We start from the raw sequence: 21,151 nt of genomic DNA, 5'->3' as shown, positions 1-21,151 counted from the left end.
AGAAATAATTCATTTTGGCTCCCCTTTTACTTTTTTGATAGCAGATGACTGAATGAATTAAAAATACATACATAAATAAATAAGTAAGATCGTATATTTATATGTATATATTTATAAAATGATATAAATATATAACATCAATTATTTGCTATAATTTAAACCGCATATTTACAGTATGCATCAAACCGACATTAATTATGAAAAAAATTAATAAAAACTATACATTATAGCAAAAAGTGATATAAGCATATGATCAAATAAAAATATATAAATAAAATGTATGTGTATTAAAATGTAATATTAATTTTATTAATTCAGCCAATCCGAGAGGTGGCAGTATGTCTCTAGCAAAATAAAAGTCCCCAGAAAGTCTCATGAACACCAGCGACAGACTGTTTCGGACGTTTGGATCACGTTTATGGTAAATCTTTATTTAGGATTTTTAAGAGGAAAATGTTAGGCAGTATCTGTCTTGAAACATGTATGTTAAATCAAATAGTTAACGACATTTGTATTTTTCAATAAAAATAAAATAATTAGAAACACTTTCTTTATTATATGAACCGTTCATTCATCTCTGCATAAGCTTCCTTTGGCTTCAGCATCTTCTTAATGTAAAGATGTGCAGTCAGTGTGATTATAGTTTCTTTTCTGTCAAACAGATGTTTAAATGCAATGTTTTTTTTTATTTCTCAAAGTACACAGACACGTTGTTAAGATGTCGATTGGAGTTCCCATTAAAGTCCTTCATGAAGCAGAGGGGCACATAGTCACCTGTGAAACTAACACAGGAGAGGTTTACAGGGGCAAACTCATCGAAGCTGAAGACAACATGAACTGTCAGGTACTACGAAAAAAATTAACTTTCAGTCATGCAAAAATGTATATCATTTTATTTCATATACGCATTTATTTCACCTTTATAAGTTTTTTTAAATGTCAGTATTGTTGTCCTAGCAAGTCAGTGGGTTGTTCTTATTTTATCCATCCATATATTAGGTTATAACAGGCTTTCCCCAAGATATAAACATAATTTTTAAGGGTACCTACTGTATTGAGATGTGTATAATGTGTAAGGTGGCCACTAGATGACAGTGTAATGCTACTAATACAGTTAAGTAACTTCTGACTGTGTTTAACACCAGTTTGGTCGTACATGGGACCTAATTTTTCAATGGTGCGACTTAAAAAAATCTGAGGTTGCACCAGTTCGACCAGCCGTTTAAGTGAAAAAAGTCTCCTCAACTCGAAGTCTTCTTCTGGTTCAACAACAGATGCACATTAGACACACACATACAAATGTGAAGCGAATGCCGCAAGAGAGGGCAACAATGCACGAAAGAGACCGAGTCCTTGCAAGAAAGGTGCCAGTAGCATTAAAAGAAAGATTGAGAGAGAAAATAGAAGTTCTGATAAAGGAAGAAGAACCTACAGAATGAGTGAATTCTCTCGTAATAGTAGAAAAACCAGACTGTGTATAGATCCAAAGGACTTAAACAAGGCGATCCAACGCAAACATTACAGACTTCCAAGAAAGGTCAGACATTACTAGTGCAATGAGTGGAGCATGTTATTTCTCCAAATTGGATGCCTCGTCGGGATTTTACCAGATAGTGCTAGATGAGGAAAGCACAAAATTATGCACCTTCAACACACCGTTTGGAAGGCATTGTTACCCAAAGTATTCCACAAAACAGTGCAACAGCTTTTTGATGGAATAGGAGGAGTCTGAGTCTTCATTGATTATGTATTGGTATGGGGCCACTCAAAAGAGGCGCATGATGAAAGACTTTGCAAGGTCCTGGATCAAGCACAAGGAAATGGATTAAAGTTGAATAAAAACAAATGCCCGTTCGGAGTAAGAGAAATCACTTACCTGGGAGAAAGACTGTCTGAAGAAGGAATACAACCAGACAAAGAGAAAATCAGAGCAATAGATGAAATGCCAGAGCCAAGAGACAAAAAAGACCTGCAAAGAGCCTTAGGGTTAATAAAGTACTTAGGAAAATTTGTTCCAAATCTGTCAGCAAATACAAAGTCATTAAGAAGCTTGTTAGAAACAGACACCGTGTGGCAGTGGAACGACGAGCAGGCAAAAGAGTGGTCATAAAGGAGTTTAACAAAATAACCTGTTTTGAAATTTTATGACCAGGAAAAGCCCCTAAAGGTCTCTACAGATGCATCACAAGCGGGTTTAGGAGCTGTTTTACTCCGGCGACATGACATGGAGTGGCATAGTTGCATATGTGTCCTTCACGTATGCAGTACACATATGCCGGGAGAGGAAATAGTGTAAAATCTTTTCTTGCATTTTTACAGCGTTCCCACGGGTCCTTCAAATCCTTGAAAGTTTGTGAATCTGGGGGAAAGAATCCAATGCCCTGGGAATTTTGCGCAATAAGTTTTCTGGGAAAAAAATCCATACAATTCCCTGTGTATCATAAAATAGCCAGGTACTATTCTATGATATTCTAAATTAGAGCTTCACTGGAGAATGGACTTTCACCGGCGGAAATGCTCATGAATAGGAAACTATGTACAAAGCTGCCATCGGTAAAGCACCAAATGGTACAGAGTTCATGGATTTCTACCAATGAGAGACCGATTAATCACTACAACAAAACTGCAAGACCACGAGTCCACTGGCCCAAGAAGAAATTGTAGGAGTGAGAAGTGATGGGCACTGGAGACCATTGGCCAAAGTGATTAAAGAGACAACGCCCAGATCATACAAAGTGCTCACAGAGCATTGGAAAATAATCAGGAGAAAGTAGACATTTGCTAAAAGTGCCTCGGAGAGAAATAAAAATCAGTGAAAGTGAGACATATGATCTGGAAAATGCAAAGCAAAAGGAACAATTAGAAATGCAAGGCAATACTAAAGAGTCTGTAACTGTAAACAGACAAAATCTTGTAGAACAAACAAAACGTCCTACAAGACAAATAATAAGGCCAAAGAGACTAATAGAAGAAATGTAAAGAGGTGAATTTAAGAGAAATGTTACAAAATGTTGATAAATGAAAATATTTAGGGTAATATTTGTTGTATAAAGTTAAGAAATTTTGAGGAAAATGTGGAAAAAAAAGGAGATTTGTGTGCGCGTGTGTGTATATTGTATAAGGTGGCCACTATACTACACTAAACAACTTAACTATAGTTAAGTTCTGACTGTGTGTAACACCGGAAGCGGTGAATAAACAGGGTTCCGAATGTGATACTCTGTGTGTAAGTCTCATCAATACACCTACGCTTTTAAGTTTTTTATTTTTTTTATGTCCCTCTCTAGATGGCAAACATTACAGTCACATACAGGGATGGCCGTGTGGCTCAGCTGGAGCAGGTGTATATTCGTGGCAGTAAGATTAGGTTCCTCATCCTCCCAGATATGCTCAAAAATGCTCCTATGTTGAAGAGTATGAAAAACAAAAACCAGGGAGCTGGTGCTGGTCGAGGGAAAGCAGCTATTCTCAAAGCTCAAGGTAAACACTTGAGGGTGGTTTCCCAGACAGGGATTGGACTAGTCCTAGACTCAAATAAATGTAAGAGCTAGGGTGGCCATTCGTGCCAGTTCCGCCGGACACGTCCCGAACATGTTTTCGGGTTCGTTCTCCGAAAGTCGTGTTGCTCGACCGCGTACGTCATCACATTTCAGTTAAAATACATAAGAAAATTAAGATTCATTTCTTTTAAGACATACATTGTAGTTTCATTCTTACCTTGAAATGTAACGGTTGCTTTTCTGAAATTAAACCCGAAATATTAAACCTTGATGACATATGCGGTCGAGCAACGCAACTTCCGGAGAACGAACCCGAAAACATGTTCAGGACGTGTCCGGCTGAACTGGCACGAATGGCCGAATGGTTAAAGAAATTAACATTTTTATTGTTCTGCTTGCAGTGGCTGCCAGAGGCCGTGGACGTGGAGGACCAGGAGGTCGAGGCAATGTATTTCAGAAGAGACGCTAGTTTTTTTAAATGGCTTTTTTATTGTTGTTTTAGATGTTCTTTGTCATGCTTAGGGAAATAAATGGGTGTTTTAGTATTTTGGTAATTTTTTACTTCTTTTACAGGAGTGAATGTATAACAATGAAACATACAGTGGGTATACATGAAGACTCTTAATTTTACAAATTAAAAGTCCACAGCCAAGGTAGTTCAGCCACTTGATTTACATGCATTCACACAATTCTAGATAATGGCTTGCAAATAGGTTTAAGCAAATAACTGTGACTTGTGGCAGTAAAAACCTTTAACACTTTTAACTGTTACTACATGATAAAAATCTAAAAGTAGGTGTGTGTCTTTAGACACCATAATAAGGTCAAGGTTCTGAAGAAGTAGTGTTTGTGGTATTCATTTGAAAATGATTCAAATGTTTTTCCACTCTTAAAGTGCAGTATTGACACAAGCTATAGAAAAATACACTTTAAAATGATTTTTGAGTCTTTTTTTTAGAAGAAAGAGGTGAAGCTGGTTCAGCCACTTGATATCTAAAATGTAATATTTATTACAATTTTGATATCTAAGATTAAAAAAATATATGCTTTGCATATAGCTGTTGTTGTTGTTTGCTGTGCTTGGTGATGCAGAGAAATTTGCAGTGCTTATCAAAAACATACCTCACAATGTTTCATTTATTATACACCTAAAAGGGTTCAATGAATACGTGCTGAAAGGTAAAATACAAATTTGATTTTTAATGCAGATCTCTGAGTTACTTTATAACTTAAAGGCCATCTTTTAATTGTAAAATAGACCAAGACTGTCCAATTTTCTGCTTGAGAGACGTTATAATTCCGAGCCAGGAGAACTCCTCAGTGTCAATGGTTATTATTTATTAAAGTCTGTATCTTCAATGATTCTAAATACTTTATTATACTTAAAGCAACACTATGTAGTTTTTTTACCTTAAAATAATGTCTCTAAAATTATTTCAGTGATAGAACAACTTTTAACTGGACAAATTGTACTGTTGCTGCAACCTGAGCAGCCTCCTAGCTGCTACAAGCACACTCTGAAAGTGGTGGTGGAGGGTAGAGCACACAGCCCCGCCCCTCTCCCTGCCTGCAGAAGAGTGTCTGATACCATGGGGGAGCTGTAAGTCATTTTACATGGAAACTACATAGTGTTGCTTTAAATATTTGAAGCTTCTGATAAATATTGGAAAAGTGAGTTTTTCAGTGATAAAGGTGGTGTGGGATTTTCATTGACACATTTGTGTTCCCAAGTATACTTTCAGCATACTAGACAAAAAAAAAACATTTATTTGTAAAAAAAAAAAGGGTAATATTTTCTGGTAAAATTAAACATTTTCATTTATAATTTTAGATAAATTTAGTCACTTTAGTCATTTTAATTATTTTCCAATGGTTTGCAAATATTATAAAACTGGTGAAACTAAATTATGCAATTTTTTTGAAACTGGTGAAAATTTTAAAACCGGGACACACACGGATAAAGGCTTATGAAATTCATTTTGATGTAATTTTTAGCTACTTTGGTCTGTTGGTGTCTAAAAGTTATTTATAACAATTAATTTAAATTAAGGCCCAAGTGTCCGATTCTCTGTAATTCAATTTGATGTTTTATTTTAAGGTTGGTAAATTCAGCATTGCGTCAGTCTTTGTAAATCTCGGGGCCTTTCTTAGTTTGGTAATCACTGGATTTTTATTTATAGTGACCTGCTCACCAAAAGAAATAGCATTTATTCTAGCATATACTTGTTTCTTACCGTCTCGCAGGCGAGTGCTGTTGAGACTTGTTTATGCTATCTTGTACTGTACAAAAAAAAAGTGACAGTAGTCTGCCACTATTGAGTACCAGTCATATGACATAACACTTTATTTTTATGTTTAAATACATTTAATATTATTGTTAAATGTATTTATTCATAGTCACAGTACATGAGACAGATTAAAATGAATCTGATGTTTCAGTGGAATAAACACATATTTTTTTTCTGCTGTCCTACCTCATGTTTCATTATATTCATGAACTGTATAGATTTCACTTTACGGATACATAATATATCAGTGTACCCATGTTTAGCAACACTTATGATTAATGAATCAAATGGCTGATACATGCTTAAGCTCTTGATGTTTCTTTAGTTGTAAGGCATCTATGGTAGTAAAATGTCTGACATCTGTTTTTTTTCTGAATTGCTTGTGGTTAATATGGTTCATTATGTAGTTGATTATAGGTAACAATTGTAAAAAAAGACTTGTGTATTATTGATTGTAGTTAGCAGCAGCTGTTAGCAGAGTCATAAGGCATTAACATTCTGATTGATTGTCCTTTTAAAAAAAACTTTTGATTATGTTTGTGCATTGACCTCTGCTTGAAAGGAGGACATGGCCTGATGAAGTCTTAGGCCACTATATTTGCCATCAGGGCTGGGGTATTCTGCCCTTATCCTCCAGACGCAGCAACTGGGTATTACTGGTACAGCATCCCTGGGTGTGATGTCACCAAACCGCCATCTAATGAATTGAGCGTAAGCCCCGTGGCGGAGTTGAGTCCCCTCGTGCAGCTCCGCTAGAGGATCCACATAGAACAAAGCAGTCTCCAGAACGGACTGATTGAGGATCAGTTTAGAGAAAAGTGGGGAGGAAGTTATGCAGCGGCCTTTACTCAATCGACAGCACAGCTGTTCGTGCAGGGACGCAGAGGGCTGACAACAGCCGCACTGACACCAGGCCTGACACCCAGACTGAGGCTTTTCCAGTAATGGTGTTTCTGTGCTTTTGGGAAGCACGTCGCTTTGCCCATTTTGTACAGGGAGACTTCTGCTTGGTCCACACTGCAGAACACCAATCAGAGTCCTCATGCTGGCCAAATCATTCTAGTTGTAAACAGAGAAGTCATTTGTGCTTGTTAACATGTGTTGTAAAGTACGGAAGCAAAATAATTTAACATTTATGTTTTAGTTTTTTCAAAGGAACCCTAGTTAATGCAAAATATCTTAGTTTGACTGGTAGTGTACATGTTAATAAATCATAAAGGGATGGTTTCCCGGAGAGGGATTAGCCTAAACCAAGACTAGGCCTTAGTTTAAGTAGGAAATATAACTAGTTTTAACAAACAATCCTTACGAAAAACACTACTTGTGTGAATTTTAAGGCAGAACAAAGGGCACTGATGTATTTTAAGATTAGTCAGTGCAAGTTGTTTTGAGTTTGGACAGCTCTTACATTTATTTTAGTCTAGGACTAGTCTAATTCCCTGTCTGGGAAACCACCCCAAAGTTGAGATGCAAAACCCTCTAAGCGCGTGTGACATGTTTTCTTGTAAATGAGCATTTTTATCAGGCTCTTATGTTTAACTTTAATGTAATGAAAAGGTGATTAATCATTAATTGACATTTTCACAGTGTCACTTTTATCTTTTTTTTTTTACAGATTTGACTGTCTCTCGCTGCAATTTTTAATAAAAGCAAATATTACTTTAATTCATATTTTGGAAATATTTTAAAGATTTGTTTCTAATTTAGGGTTTAACAACAAGCATTTATTTACTGGGCGGATCTGAGGATCTTACCTTGCGCTGATGTAGAGAAAGAGGTCTTGTCTGCTGTAGAGTTTTCTTTCTGGATTTTTTTACCACCCTTAAATTGTTTTCATCCACAAATGACACACAAAGGAAGCACTACAACAAACAAACATTACAACATGATATTCATGGATGCTGTTAACACTGTAGTGTAATCTATAGAAACATTAATCTTTATTGAAAGTAGGGCTGTGCCGATTAATCGCGTGTCCCATTAAAAAGACCTGTCTAAAATCGATTCTGAATCGCAAGGCTCCGATTCTTTGTTTCATGCACAGTTCATGCGTGTACTACGGTGTTTGGTCAGTAGGAAGTCCTTATCAATCTAAAATCATTATAGTCGGAGTCGTGTATAACGTGCATTTAAAAAAGCAACACTCATTAAACAAAATCATTCAAATATTCTTTATTATCATGAAAATACCTAAAACAATCTAAAGAACAGCGATATAAATATCCCTTAGACATTTCCTGGAATAGCGTTTCTAGTGGCTACTTCTTCTGTGGCACAATTGGCGTTTCTGCACAAGAGCGCCCCCTGGCTTTTGGATGTGGCGTCATTTCACCATAATTCATTCAAATTCATTCATTGAGAAAACGTGCATTTGCACGATTAATCGTCCCAGCCCTAATTGAAAGTGGGTCATATTTGTAGTCGAAATGTAACATAAATTAAAAATGTTGTGCCTATTTGACAGAGAAAAGACAGAACGTGACTTTAGAGCACATTTGTATGAAAAACTACAACTCCCACTATGCACCACAATGCACAGCTCTGCAAGCCACTCCCATTAATCGGAACACGGCTCAGATATGCTATTGTGTACATAAATGCCACGTTAGTAAAACAAAAAAAATAGCCGCCACTGTGTCTGACAGACACCAATCATGACCTTCTTTTAAACGTGATGTTACTTTGTGTTACACAAAATAACACTCTGGTCTGGTGTGTAGCAAAGTCTTATTCAAACAGTAACGTGCGGTTTCAGATCTGCAGTACAAATGTCTTTCCAAGAACTTAAAAAAGGGTATGCATTTTAAATGTTTATTTAGTTTTACCAATTTTCTTTTTGTCTCTTGTTTACTGTAACTACATTTGTGTTATATCGGCCTCATTGCTTTCACAATATAGACATATAAACACCGCTCAGATATGCTATTGTGTACATAAATGCCACCTTAGTATAACAAAGAAAATAGGAAGAGTCACTTTAGTCAGATGTCCGTTTATCCCTGCATACAAACGCGTCCACCGCACAATATCTCTACAGACGCGCTGCCTCAGCTCTTGTGCTCGTAAGCCGAAACACGTCTTTGAAAGAAGCATGCGCAAAGTGCCCGGAAACATTCACAAACAAACGTTCATATACTGATCTGATGCAGAAATTTTAAACAGAAAGCACACAGCGAAAGTACGGACACTACTAGTCCGTCCAAGCTCATATACTCCACAGACACGCTGCCTCAGTAAGCCGAAACACGTCTGTGAAATAAACACGTCCAAACACGCACAAAGTAGCTCTCTTGCCCGGAAACATTCACCAAACAAACGTCCATATCCTTATCGCAGAAATGTTATAAAGAAAGCACACAGCGATGGAGTCTGCCTCAGCTCTTTGTTGTATTGTGGCTCATAAAGGTGCAATGAACAGCGGATTAGAGCATCACGCTTGCGAAATCACCCTCTTCCATATCATATTGATTAACTTCCGCTATTATTGTAACATGAAGTCTGGTTCGCTCCACAATGTCTGTTTAGCTTAGCTTAGCATAAAGATGGCGACTGATCGTTTTTTCGTCTGTGTTCATATATTTTCGTAAGTCCCACCCACTGATCTGTAATATGTCTGTAGCGTGAGTGGGTCCCACCCATAGCCCCCACCTTGGAAAAATGAGGAATGAGTGTCTGTAGTCTTTCATCCTCGACAAAGATACAGCAGTTCCTTCTTTCACTGATGCAAAATGACGATTTTTACATCATTGAAAGAAGGAAGTGCAACACTGAAATCTGTATTTCTTCCGTCTCAGGGGAAACTGAGGGACTGATGCACGACCATTTAAAAACATGACTGGGGTTCTAACGATACAAACTTAGGTTATGTTTACATTAATGCGTTTATTATCCTTTAAAACGCGTTACTTTTGCTACGTTTACGCCTTTCATTTACACTACACCACCGTTTTGGACCCTCATAAATGGATTCGTTCGTAAACGCTGCAGACCCTGTTTTAGTTTGAGAACTCAGATGTTGCGCTGCAGTGTGAATAAACATAGACAGAGTGTTATGTAAACAAACAGGTGATGTTAACGTGACAGCTCATAATTTTCAAAGTAAAAATTATTTTTATTCAGGTAAATTGAGGTTTGCAACGGAGGTTTTGCCAAAAATAGTAAACATCTACCAACCAGCTATTATAAACGCTATATCAGATTGTTTTAACACGTATCCTTATAGATAATGTCTGTTTGATATTTATGTTTGAGTATTGTTGGGTTTGAATATTGTTGTATTGTTGTTGTTTAAAGGGGACATTCCACAAGATGTTTTTAACATATTAAATAAATATTTGATGTCCCCAGAGTACACATGTGAAGTTTTAGCTCAAAATCCCATATAGGTAATTTATTGTGGCATGTTAAAATAGGCACTTTATGGGTCTGAGCAAAAATGCACTGTTTTTATGTGTATCCCTTTAAATCCAAATGAGCTGCTCAGGTGGGCGGAGTCTCAAGCGCTCCCGCTGTAGTCAAGACAGAGCATCAGGGAGATTTTCTCACGAAAGAAGTTGGTCATAAGCGATGTTCAGGATTATATATTTGAACAAGTTTAAAAAGTCAATCATCTGTTTTATGCATACTAAATACATGTTTATCAGCAGATGGGGAACGTTGTGGAATAAAAATAAAGACTTTTAGGTCTCATGCTGCCAGTGTTTTAAACAGGCACAATGATTTTCAGCATGTTACAATAAAATACACGTCTACAAACACCTTTTTGACCAAACCACACCAGCACATTTAAATGATCTGTAATAAAACAACACGTTTAATGCTTAAACTTTAGAGAAACAGATCAAATTACATGTTTAAGTTTATGGTGTATGATTGAACACATTCGCGTTTCTGTCAGTCTCTCACTCTCTATCTTGTAACTCCTTGTATTCATTTGAAACTTCAGAGAAACATTAAACAACATATTTAATGCTTATTGTATTGTGTATGATAGTGAATACGCGTTGTTCACTCACTCTGTCTCGTGCAGTGCATTAATCCTCGTCTTCATTCATATAAACTTCAGAGAAACATATTAAACAACATACTTGAAACTAAGCAAACCGTCGGGTTGCTCTCTCTCTCACTCGCTTTCTCTCTCTCTCTCTCTTGCACTAAGGTAAGGTTAATCCTTAATTCAATCTTTAGAAAGATTATTAAAACTACAAGTTATAAGATTGTAGGCTTCTGTTTGTGTTTGAGGGAATACAAATGCGTCGTGCTGTCAGTCATTTTTTCTCTCTGTCTATCGCACTTTTTCATGGTTGGATAGCGCAGTTGAAGGGGCGGTATCATTATAAGAGCCCCTTAATATGTCATGGGGGGAGCGAAATTTGAATGACCTATTTATTCACATGCTTGCAGAGAGAGCCTTACCAAAACAAAGTTACAGGGTTGCTATTTTTCATGTTTTCTGGGTTGGTAGAAGCACTGGGGACCCAATTATAGCACTTAAACATGGAAAAAGTCTGATTTTCATGGAATGTCCCCTTTAAATTTAATTAGCTTATTACGAAAGATAGACTGTAATTTTAAACACCATATAGGTTGTTGTAAAGGCCAATATGAAGGGAGAATTGTAATGGGTCAGACATTATTTTCGAGTTTAATTTAAGTTTTGTTTGTTACTTTAACAAAATTAACTCTTAATTTGAATCAATGTTTTGTTGATAAGTTTTGTGAATATAAATGAATAAAAACAATTAAATCAACGTCATATTAATATTTAATGCTCGTTTAGCCGATTGCGCTTTTTGCTATTTCTGCTAGCAGAGGACGTGCACGGACCTCGCACACTTTTAAAAATTAACGTCATATTAATTTTTAATACTTCAGCAGCCCTTGTTTTTTGTCGGAGAACGTGTGTGAGGGAACACACACACGCACTGAACAAATGGACTATAATATCATAAATATGAACTGCGAACTATGAACTATAAATATAACAGCGTGAAATGGCTGAAGAGGAACTCCCTACATTAAAGCAATAAGCATTTCTGTTGGCTAAAGCTATACTTCCTCTTATTATGTTTGATTAAAGTTTGCATTTGCTGAAATTTATTTTTGTTTCAAGTTCGCTACTGTTTAGTACTGTTCACTTAAATGCTTCCTTTTTAAATCATAAAGATCTTTCTGTTTGGTTTATAACATCAAAATTAACTTATTCATCATATTAATATGTTGTAGTGGGGAACTAGAACAATATCCACACTATTCCTGACGTAAATGCGGGCGACACCATCTTAAGCTCAGATGGGTAAAACTTCCGGTGAGCCACTACAGCTAGTAGTCCTATTGGGGATACGAGTCTGCCATTTTGACTGGCATTTTAATGCTTATTATAAAATCCAGGAAGACCGGCATAATTTGTGCAGTTTGGGGTTGCCATAATTGTTGATACAAACGCAGTAAATCTCTGCAAAACAGTTGTTTTAACTATAATACACGCACAAGAACTGAATGTGTATGTGGCGCACGTGCATCTAACTGTATCCACACATCCATCTAGTAAAACCTTTCATAGAAACTGACAGTGAACAATAAATACAATAATTATTCAAAAACAAAATATTATGCTCATAAAAATATGCTGATTTATTTATTCGGCAACTATATATTATTACAAAAATGAGACTAAAGTACATAATATATAGCCTACCACATTAACTGCTTATTAGTTAATGTTTATAATAGTTCGTGATGCTTTTACGCATACCGTTACTTTTGTTATGGTTTAAATGATTTTTTTTAAGCAAATAATTTCATAAGCTCATGTCTTATTTACTGTATAATATTTTCATAAAACGAAAACAATATTGAAAACATGTAATAGGAGTTTAATATGTTTATTATGGTTTGTTTAAATAACTTACATTGTGTTGAATGAGAAGCATAAGTTACTGCTGCTGTCGGATCGCGTGAAGCTTGATGTGTAGCCATAAAAACTCGATAAGTCGATTAAAAATTGCCGTTTAAAAACCTCACACCAGGGACAGTTGTGACATTTTAAACCATCACCTGAAAAGGTTAAAAACAAGAAGTCTCTGTATTCCATGTATTAAACACGACTGACTGTCCCACTGTAGAGATTCGGCATGTCTCTGTGCTTTTATATTTGCGCATTGAAGACCCGTCACCCCCGAGGAACAACATTAAACGATTGAATATATCTTGATGTATCAGGGCACTTCTTAATTTCATTCTCACACTGGTTCATACATGAAATTATGACCGTAATCATCATGGAAATCGCCGGCTCTCGTTCAGTGACAGTACGCGCCGGAAGTCGCACCCATAATTCGCGCAAAGCGTCATGGGGCGTAGGAATAGTGTGGATAAGACTTTCCCAAACACATTTTTATAGGTATGAATTTTTGGTCAATATGGCACACCCCTGGGCTGCATAAATGCGCAATAGTATACTATTATTAAAGTAATACGTTATTTTACACTTTTATGCACATGTCCAGTTACGTGATTGGCCATGTTTCAAGCGTTTATGGACGTGTATAGTGTAGATGAAGATTTTTTTTTAAATGCCAGTATAAACGAGGATTGTTTTCATTTTAAAATGCAGTTTTAAAACACAAATGCTCCAATGTAAACAGGGCCTGTAAACAGCAATTCATTTGAACTTCCTAGGCTACTTTATATATTTTATATATTACACTAAAATTACAGCAAAAAACTGTCAATTAAAATGACTTGTAAAGCTAATATGATATAGTTAGGTGCAGAGACCATCCTGGTGACTAAAATGTCATGTGCTTTTATAGAGGATCCTGTCGATGATGATGTTGCAAGTTAGATTTATGTCGCGAGAGGATTTTGAGACCCCAAGTGGATTTTTGTCATCCACTTGCATTTATGTGAGCTGTAAATATAATTTTTAATTGCAGTCAAATATATAAATATCCTTATGTGACTAATATCAGCCTTTGTGGTTGTGCTCTTATATCCGAATAGTTGCTTAAAGCGGAAGTCCACCCTAAAACATATAATGTATAGTCCTCCTCAGTTTAATTACTTCTGATATCTTAACCGTGATGAAAAATTGAATGTATGCACTTACTAGAGTAGCAATTTCCAACAACAAATCTTTTCTTTAAAATGCTTGTAGTTGCTGTACACTTGCATCAACACTTTCAGTTTTAGTAGTCAAAAGGATTTAGACCTATTTTTTACGTGCTGTTGTCATGGTGAATCGTAATATCGGAGCTTCATTGATGATGGTTTTTCATAGTGGCTGTATACGCGCTTAACTCAGAGTTAACCTATTCAGAGTCAATTGAACTAACTCATTTCAGCTGTTCTTTAACCGAAAACTCAGAGTAAGTCAACTCAGAGTTCAAGTTTAAACTCAGAGTTGGTTGAAACGGGCCCCTAGTGTACAGGATGTAAGAGCTGTGTGTATATTTTTACCTCTTCTCGGTCCTGTACTGACTCAAACTTCTTCTCTGTGTAGTTCTGTTTTGCCTCTTTAGAGTAACAGCCCGTCCCAATAAGCCAGTCAAGAAAGACTGTCGTCTATAAAAAACCCGGAAACAAATGTTATTACATCAGGCTATTTTGTGAAACTATATTATCTAATAAGTTACTCACAAGAGCGTAATAGGAGAGCGTTGATCCGATGTAGATGATAAGCTGAATGATGCTGAACTTCCCAGCCTGCGAGGAACACAGACACATCTTTTTATAGTTTGTATTTTACAATCTTAAGCCAATAGTTGGCAGAGCCTGGTGAAATTGGGCAAAGAGGCGGGACATGGGTGAAGCTGAGGTGGCTGGTTACTGAAACCACACTCGTCTAGCTCGAGGGTAGTGACAGCAGTGGCAGTTCACCCATCAGGTGGTCACGCCCTTAATTATGCAGAAATTTAAGGCTTAATATAATTTAAACAGATGTGTTGCAAAGAAAAACCTCACAGTTGTCATGAAGGGCAAAATTAGCTAAATGGACCAAAAAAACTTTTTGTACAAAACTGTACTGTAAACATGTTATTTTCTGCTGTAAAGTTGGCCATTTTAACATGAGGGTCTATGGGGATTGCCACCAAGTAATGCCATCATGTTATAATCAGGTCTTACCTTTCCAAACACCATGACATCAAACCTGATGCCATACATTTTAATTAGGGTCCTCTGCTCCACACCATTTACAGTTGAATAACTTGCAAACCTACAAAATACAAAATAATATAAAAATATCACCTGCACCGGTATTTAAAGTAGACTTCAATAGAAAAACACAGTAAAATACAAATCTTAAAAATGCTATTTTCAACTGAGCAATAGGTCAAAATGTTAACTCTTTCCCCGCCATTGACGAGATATCTCGTCAATTAAGAGAAAACGCTTCCCCGCCAATGACGAGATTTTCCGTCTTTCCGCAATACCGCTATTATCCACCAGGTGGCGCCCTTCCGCAACTTTCCAAAATGTTGATGTCTTTCTTTGTTCAGTCGAGAAGAAATTATGTTTTTTGAGGAAAACATTGCAGGATTTTTCTCATTTTAATGGACTTTAATGGACACCAACACTTAACACTTAACTTAACACGTAACAGTTTTTTCAACGGAGTTTCAGAGGACTCTAAACGATCCCAAACGAGGCATAAGGGTCTTATCTAGCGAAACGATTGTCATTTTTGACAAGAAAAAAATGCACTTTTAAACCACAACTTTTTTGTCTAGGTCCGGTCCAGCACTACCTAACGTAAATGTGTAGTGACGTAGGGAGGTCACGTGTTACATATATAAAACGCACATTTGCGGACCATTGTAAACAATAAACTGACACAAAGACATTAATTAGTATCAGTTGACATACAACAACGTAGGAGTATGAACGGTCCTCTTTCAACACACATGTAAACACTGGGGTGGAGTTTCGCGTTCGTCCTCTGTGACCACTTGACGTCAAGACGTATTGCGTGGGGTCACGATGGCGCATCATGACCGGACCTAGACGAGAAGTTGTGGTTTAAAGTGGATATTCTTTACTTTTCCCGCCAAAAACGACAATCGTTCTGCTAGACAAGACCCCTATGCCTCGCCTGGGATCGTTTACAGTCTTTTGAAACTCTGTTAAAAAAAAACTGTTAAGTGTTGAGTTGTTGGGCTCCATTAAAGTCCATCAAAATGAGAAAAATCCTGCAATGTTTTCCTCAAAAAACATATTTTCTTCTTGACTGAACAAAGAAAGACATCAACATTTTGGATGACATGGTGGTGAGTAAATTATCTGGATTTTTCTTTTAAGACAATGAACTATTCCTTTAATATTGACCCAATAATGGGTAAAAAACAACCCAGTATAGGTAATAATTACAAACCAACAGGTTGGGTTAAAGGCGGAGTCCACGATGTTTGAAAAACGGTTTGGAAAAGGAGACGGGCCGACTACCAAAACACACTTATAGCCAATCAAATCAAATCAAATGCCGGGTTGCGTATGTGTGGGGCGGGTCTATCAACAGGAGTTCCAGATTCTATTGGGGTAGGGGCGTGTTTGTTTAGGTGATTTCAAATATCAACATTGGCTTTCAAACATCATGGACTCCGCCTTTAATCCCTTTTTGACACAACTCTGGGTTTAAAATAACCCACCTTTCTTTAAAGTGTAATGAAAATGCTTTATCTTTTTTTTTACTTACTTAATACCACAGTATTTTTAGAAATGAAAATATCAGGAATAATGCAAACCTGAAGTTAAGCCCAGGGTACAGAGTACGGTTGCTTTCTTTCTCATCCAATCGGCGGAACGAGTATTTGGGCACACAGTTGTGAAAAATGCTGTTTAAATCACAGTCCCAGTTGATCTGTACACCAATGACACCTCCCTATTAAGCAGATATTATCTGAACTATAAAAGTAGTTTGCATCGCCATAACCAAATAAATGTCATAAATATGCGCAGGCATTATATACAATGTGCAGAAGGGTAACATTTGTTGCATGTAAAAAGATTAAAAAAAACAAGGCTTTACCTCCAATGCCATATCTCCAAAGTTCTCCTTGGCCTCACTCACAATATCTCCCAGCCGGAAAATGGGACAGTATGGATTTGTGTACTTGTTATAGATGCAACCTTTTAGATCAGTTTCGTTCATTAAGATGTTTCTTCTAAAGGCAAATGCATAAATGGATGAGTATATTAACAGTTTGTAAATAATTAATATTGCCATCTAGTACACATACTCTATGCTTGTATTTCATTTCCATTATTCATTTATAGAGCACATTTCCAACCACGGGCAGTTGAACCAAAGTGCTTTACAGCCACACAACAATAAATAAATAATAACATACAGAAACGCATCATATAAAAGCACATCATAATAAAACATAACAAAATAATATACAGGAAAGACACACATATAGAAGTCATCGATCTCAACTCACAGATTTTTACTTAAGAGGTGAATTTTCAAGTAGTTTTTGAAAGACATAGTGCTGCCTCACGATTAGTCGCGACTAATCGTTTGCAGAATAAAAGTTTTTGTTTACATAATATATGTGTGTGTACTGTGTATAATAATTATGTATAAATAAATACAAACACATGCATGTATAATTTAAAGAAAAACATATATTTATATAATAAATATTTATATTTATATATAATTTAAATTATATATAAATATAAAACTTTATATACACATGCAAATATTTCTTAAATATATACATGCATGTGTGTGTTTGAATTTATACATAATTATTATACACAGTACACACACATATATTATGTAAACAAAAACTTTTATTCTGCAAACGATTAGTCGCGACTAATCGTGAGGCAGCACTAGAAAGACCCAAATGTGGGGGCAGATCTAATCTGGAGTGGAAGGCTATTCCAGAGCCGTATGGTATGTTAATGCATGCAATAATATAAATGTAAATATAACAGTATTTGTTTCATGGATGAAGTTTGATTCAGGGTTCCCACACCTTAGTTAACTTCAAATTCAAGGGCCTTTCAAGAACTTTCCAGGTCCAATACCCTTAAATATATAGATTAAATGTGGAAACACATTTCAAGTGAGAGCAAGGTTACATCGTGTTACCTTTTAAGATACATTGTTACAGTTTCTTTCGAGGGAACTCACGCTGCGTCACTGTGGTGACACTTTGGGGACACTTCCAGGGGTTAAGTGCGTCTGAAAGTGTATATCAAATTCAACCAATGGTGAGGCTTAACAACAAAGACAGGGTGACGCGGAGCCAGAAAGAATATCGCTATCTGAAATATTGCAGAAGACGGAGTTACAGGGACACAGGAAGTATGGCAAGGGAGACGCAGCGTCTCGTTCATTCTTATCAGGGAACAACAGTTACATACGTAACCCGAGACGTTTTCATGTGTCAAACACAACTATGCAAAAAAGCATTTTGGTATGAATCAACATTCGCATACAGAAGAAATAAGCATTTAAAGCTAACAGTTTAGCACGTGTGCATAAAAGGCTAGAAATTTTATGATATTATCCTACACCAGACAGGGAATAATATGGATATTTTCCCAGACCTTTCAAGGACCCGTGGGAACCCTGATGAGTATGTATTTATGATGATGATGCATTTACCAGACAAAGGGACAAGCGAAGTACTACCTTATGTAATTGAAGGCTGGAAATCTGATGTTATTCTTGATTAGCACTGTGAAATTTTCTGCAGATGCCAACAGAGCAGGTCTGGAAAAACAGAAAAACATGTAGTTAGATAAAATTCCCAAACAGAACTACAGTTTATATTAAGGTGCCAAATAAAAGTGCAACTTCCTTAAATGACTTCCTCAAACGTCTGTTGCCAGTGAAAGGGCTTTTTCGTAGCACAGCTGAAAATGATCTGTTCTCTATTTTCAATTTTTGCTGTCACAGTAAGTTTATATCTTACTCATCAAACATAAGTACAGTTTTAGGTTAAGAGTTATAAACAATTACGAAAATAGGCCTAAATATTACGCTGTGACTACAGGTGCCAATATGTTTTTGGGCACCTGGGCTAATTTGGACTCAATACCAAAATCATACAGTAAAGTGTGTCCTGCTTAGGCTTGTACATCCTAGTCCTCCCCTTTGTTATGGCACCCCTGACTTTGGTACCTGGGTCTCTTCTTGTTCTCAATGGGGCACCAAGCAGAAACTTCACATGTTTTCTTCAATCCTTCAAACTTCACACAAGCTCCTGTTTGAATACCTGAGAGAAAACCACAAATCCAAACTTTAATTTAGTTAACTTAATGTCAATTTCTTTTAAAGCCATAACATAACTATGCCTTTGTCTTTCTTGTTACTTTTTCTGTAATGTAAGTTATGAATACTAAAGGCAAATTGCTTGTGCGTGTGAGCATAGAGTATTTTGTCAAGCAAGCTCTTTCTGGTTATGAACATCTGCTCAAATATCTTGCTAGAATTGTTTTAAAGGATTTAAAATTCAAATAAACAAATATATTCAAACAAATATTCAAACAAATCATTCAATATTTTGAAACATGATCAGTCAGACATGAGATGTTTTGGTTCTGACATGCTTCCTGTTGTGCTAAAACAGCAGGAAAAATACAGCATACATCTTCACTAAAATTTCCTGTTGGTCAATCAGTTTTAAACCGTAAATGAGGTTTAACAATACCATGGCTATACTGGTCTGAAAATCCTTTCTCACAATCTTTATCTGTCCGACACTGTTTCCCGGATGGTGGAACCTGAATTGTAAAAAAAGACCATTTGACCATCATTTATATAAAGCTTTAACTATCATGAAAAATCAATGGCGAATAAATCACAACATCTTTACTTACCTCTGGACAAATACCTTGTTTTTGATTTTTTGTAACTATTACATTTGTTGCCACAAAAAATGAGTTTTTTCCCTAACAAAACAAGAACACGATTTACCAATGCATTTCTTTTTTTTTTTAAATCACACTTTAATATGTTAAACAAAATTTCTGGTGGAGTATTTCTAGTTACATAATAATACATGATGATAAGACTGTTACCTGAGACGGTCCGCTGTAGTCCACCACATCCCACACAACTTCACCAATGTCTGGAATATTTGTTTTTACCACTCCTTTGACTTTTGTAGTGACTGAACTCACTACGAGGTCATACTGCTGATATTCTTTATTCCATAAAAGCATTATACTGTCAAATGAGATTGTTTGGGGATTACCGAGTCTGGCATGAAACTCAAATGATATCCAAATCTTAAATCAAAGCTGAATCTACAATCAATGTAATGTACACGTACACCAAAACACATCCTTACGCGTGTAAATAATACACTGGCAGTGTACTTACTGTAAATAAATGAGCTATTGTTAAATGATGCGAGGGCAGAACAGCACAACGAAGACAATGCGGTGCAGTAGTAACACTTACCAAATGAACATCAAGATAACTCCATTTAATGTCCATTTCAGTGAGCCAAGTTTGACGCTCTTGATTTTGACAAGTTTTTGCGTATCATATTCACAGAGGTTCAGCAAAACACAAGGCATGGCCGTGATTCAGTACACACACAGCGGATGAATCCACTGCCTCCTCTCTGAGGGGTTTAGCCCAGTTCGCGCAGGAGTAGAAGATCACATGACCGTTATGTGCCCTAATAATGCGCTCTTTCTTATTCTTACGACTGAGGCAAATGTCAACTGTCTCATTTAAGTCAGTGCATTTTTTAAACATTATTCATTGTTCGTCTTTTTTTAATGATCTGGATTTTAATATTTGGTTACTAAGGAGAACTGTAGACAGTGTATTTTTTAAGTAGCCTAATAATACATCCAGATGTTATCGCATATATTAAAGTTTATTTTTATTAATTACTTCAACTTTACAAACAATCAAGCATATGAGCAGAGCATACAAACATATGATTACAAAATTAATATATATAAGACCCTTTTACGGTTTGTACACAACGACGACGTGGCAGCGTATGCGCACGCATTTTGGCAACGGAAGTATGGTAAAAATCAACAGTGAAGCAACACAGACAGAGAAAGTTATTTTAAAAAGTTGACTTTATCAACATTTTCAACACAGCTACCAGATCTGTGTACTAGTGGAGTGGATAGAAGACGTTAGCAAATGGCCAAAAATAATGTTGCCAGATACATATATACGCATATTAGTATATTATATTAGTGCAACCAAACACAACAACCAGACATTTTGATGCTGGGAAACCTTTTTATAAACTTTCTGAGTTGCTGAAACCAATGGGTAATAAGCCACTTCTGTAGCCAAAATGCGCGTGCAGGCTATTTGATCACGTGAGCTGTAAAAGGGTCTATAATCAAAAATTCAAAATAAGAGCA

The 21,151-nt window shown here is 36.3% G+C and overlaps 2 protein-coding genes across 2 annotated transcripts; one reads left to right on the top strand and one right to left on the bottom strand.

The window, feature by feature from the left end:
- Window positions 1-299: 299 nt before the first annotated feature.
- snrpd3 (small nuclear ribonucleoprotein D3 polypeptide) lies at window positions 300-4,045 on the top strand. Its single transcript, XM_055168024.2, has 4 exons — window positions 300-421; window positions 699-844; window positions 3,288-3,480; window positions 3,902-4,045. Exons 2-4 carry the CDS (start codon window positions 719-721, stop codon window positions 3,967-3,969), a joined length of 387 nt encoding a protein of 128 aa, XP_055023999.2. The 5' UTR covers window positions 300-421; window positions 699-718; the 3' UTR covers window positions 3,970-4,045.
- A 1,797-nt stretch (window positions 4,046-5,842) lies between these two features.
- On the bottom strand, window positions 5,843-20,436 carry p2rx7 (purinergic receptor P2X, ligand-gated ion channel, 7). Its single transcript, XM_055168019.2, has 13 exons — window positions 20,214-20,436; window positions 19,829-19,976; window positions 19,628-19,699; window positions 19,459-19,531; window positions 18,930-19,023; window positions 18,438-18,518; window positions 16,815-16,950; window positions 16,531-16,667; window positions 14,915-15,005; window positions 14,429-14,494; window positions 14,249-14,353; window positions 7,543-7,650; window positions 5,843-6,847 (listed from the first exon to the last, which is right to left on the bottom strand). Exons 1-13 carry the CDS (start codon window positions 20,330-20,332, stop codon window positions 6,320-6,322), a joined length of 1,758 nt encoding a protein of 585 aa, XP_055023994.1. The 5' UTR covers window positions 20,333-20,436; the 3' UTR covers window positions 5,843-6,319.
- Window positions 20,437-21,151: the final 715 nt, after the last annotated feature.

Source organism: Misgurnus anguillicaudatus, chromosome 5 (genome assembly GCF_027580225.2).
Source record: "Misgurnus anguillicaudatus chromosome 5, ASM2758022v2, whole genome shotgun sequence".
Taxonomy (NCBI): domain Eukaryota; kingdom Metazoa; phylum Chordata; class Actinopteri; order Cypriniformes; family Cobitidae; genus Misgurnus; species Misgurnus anguillicaudatus.
The sequence above is the reverse complement of the archived record's forward strand: the minus strand, read 5'-3'. Positions and strand labels throughout refer to the sequence as shown.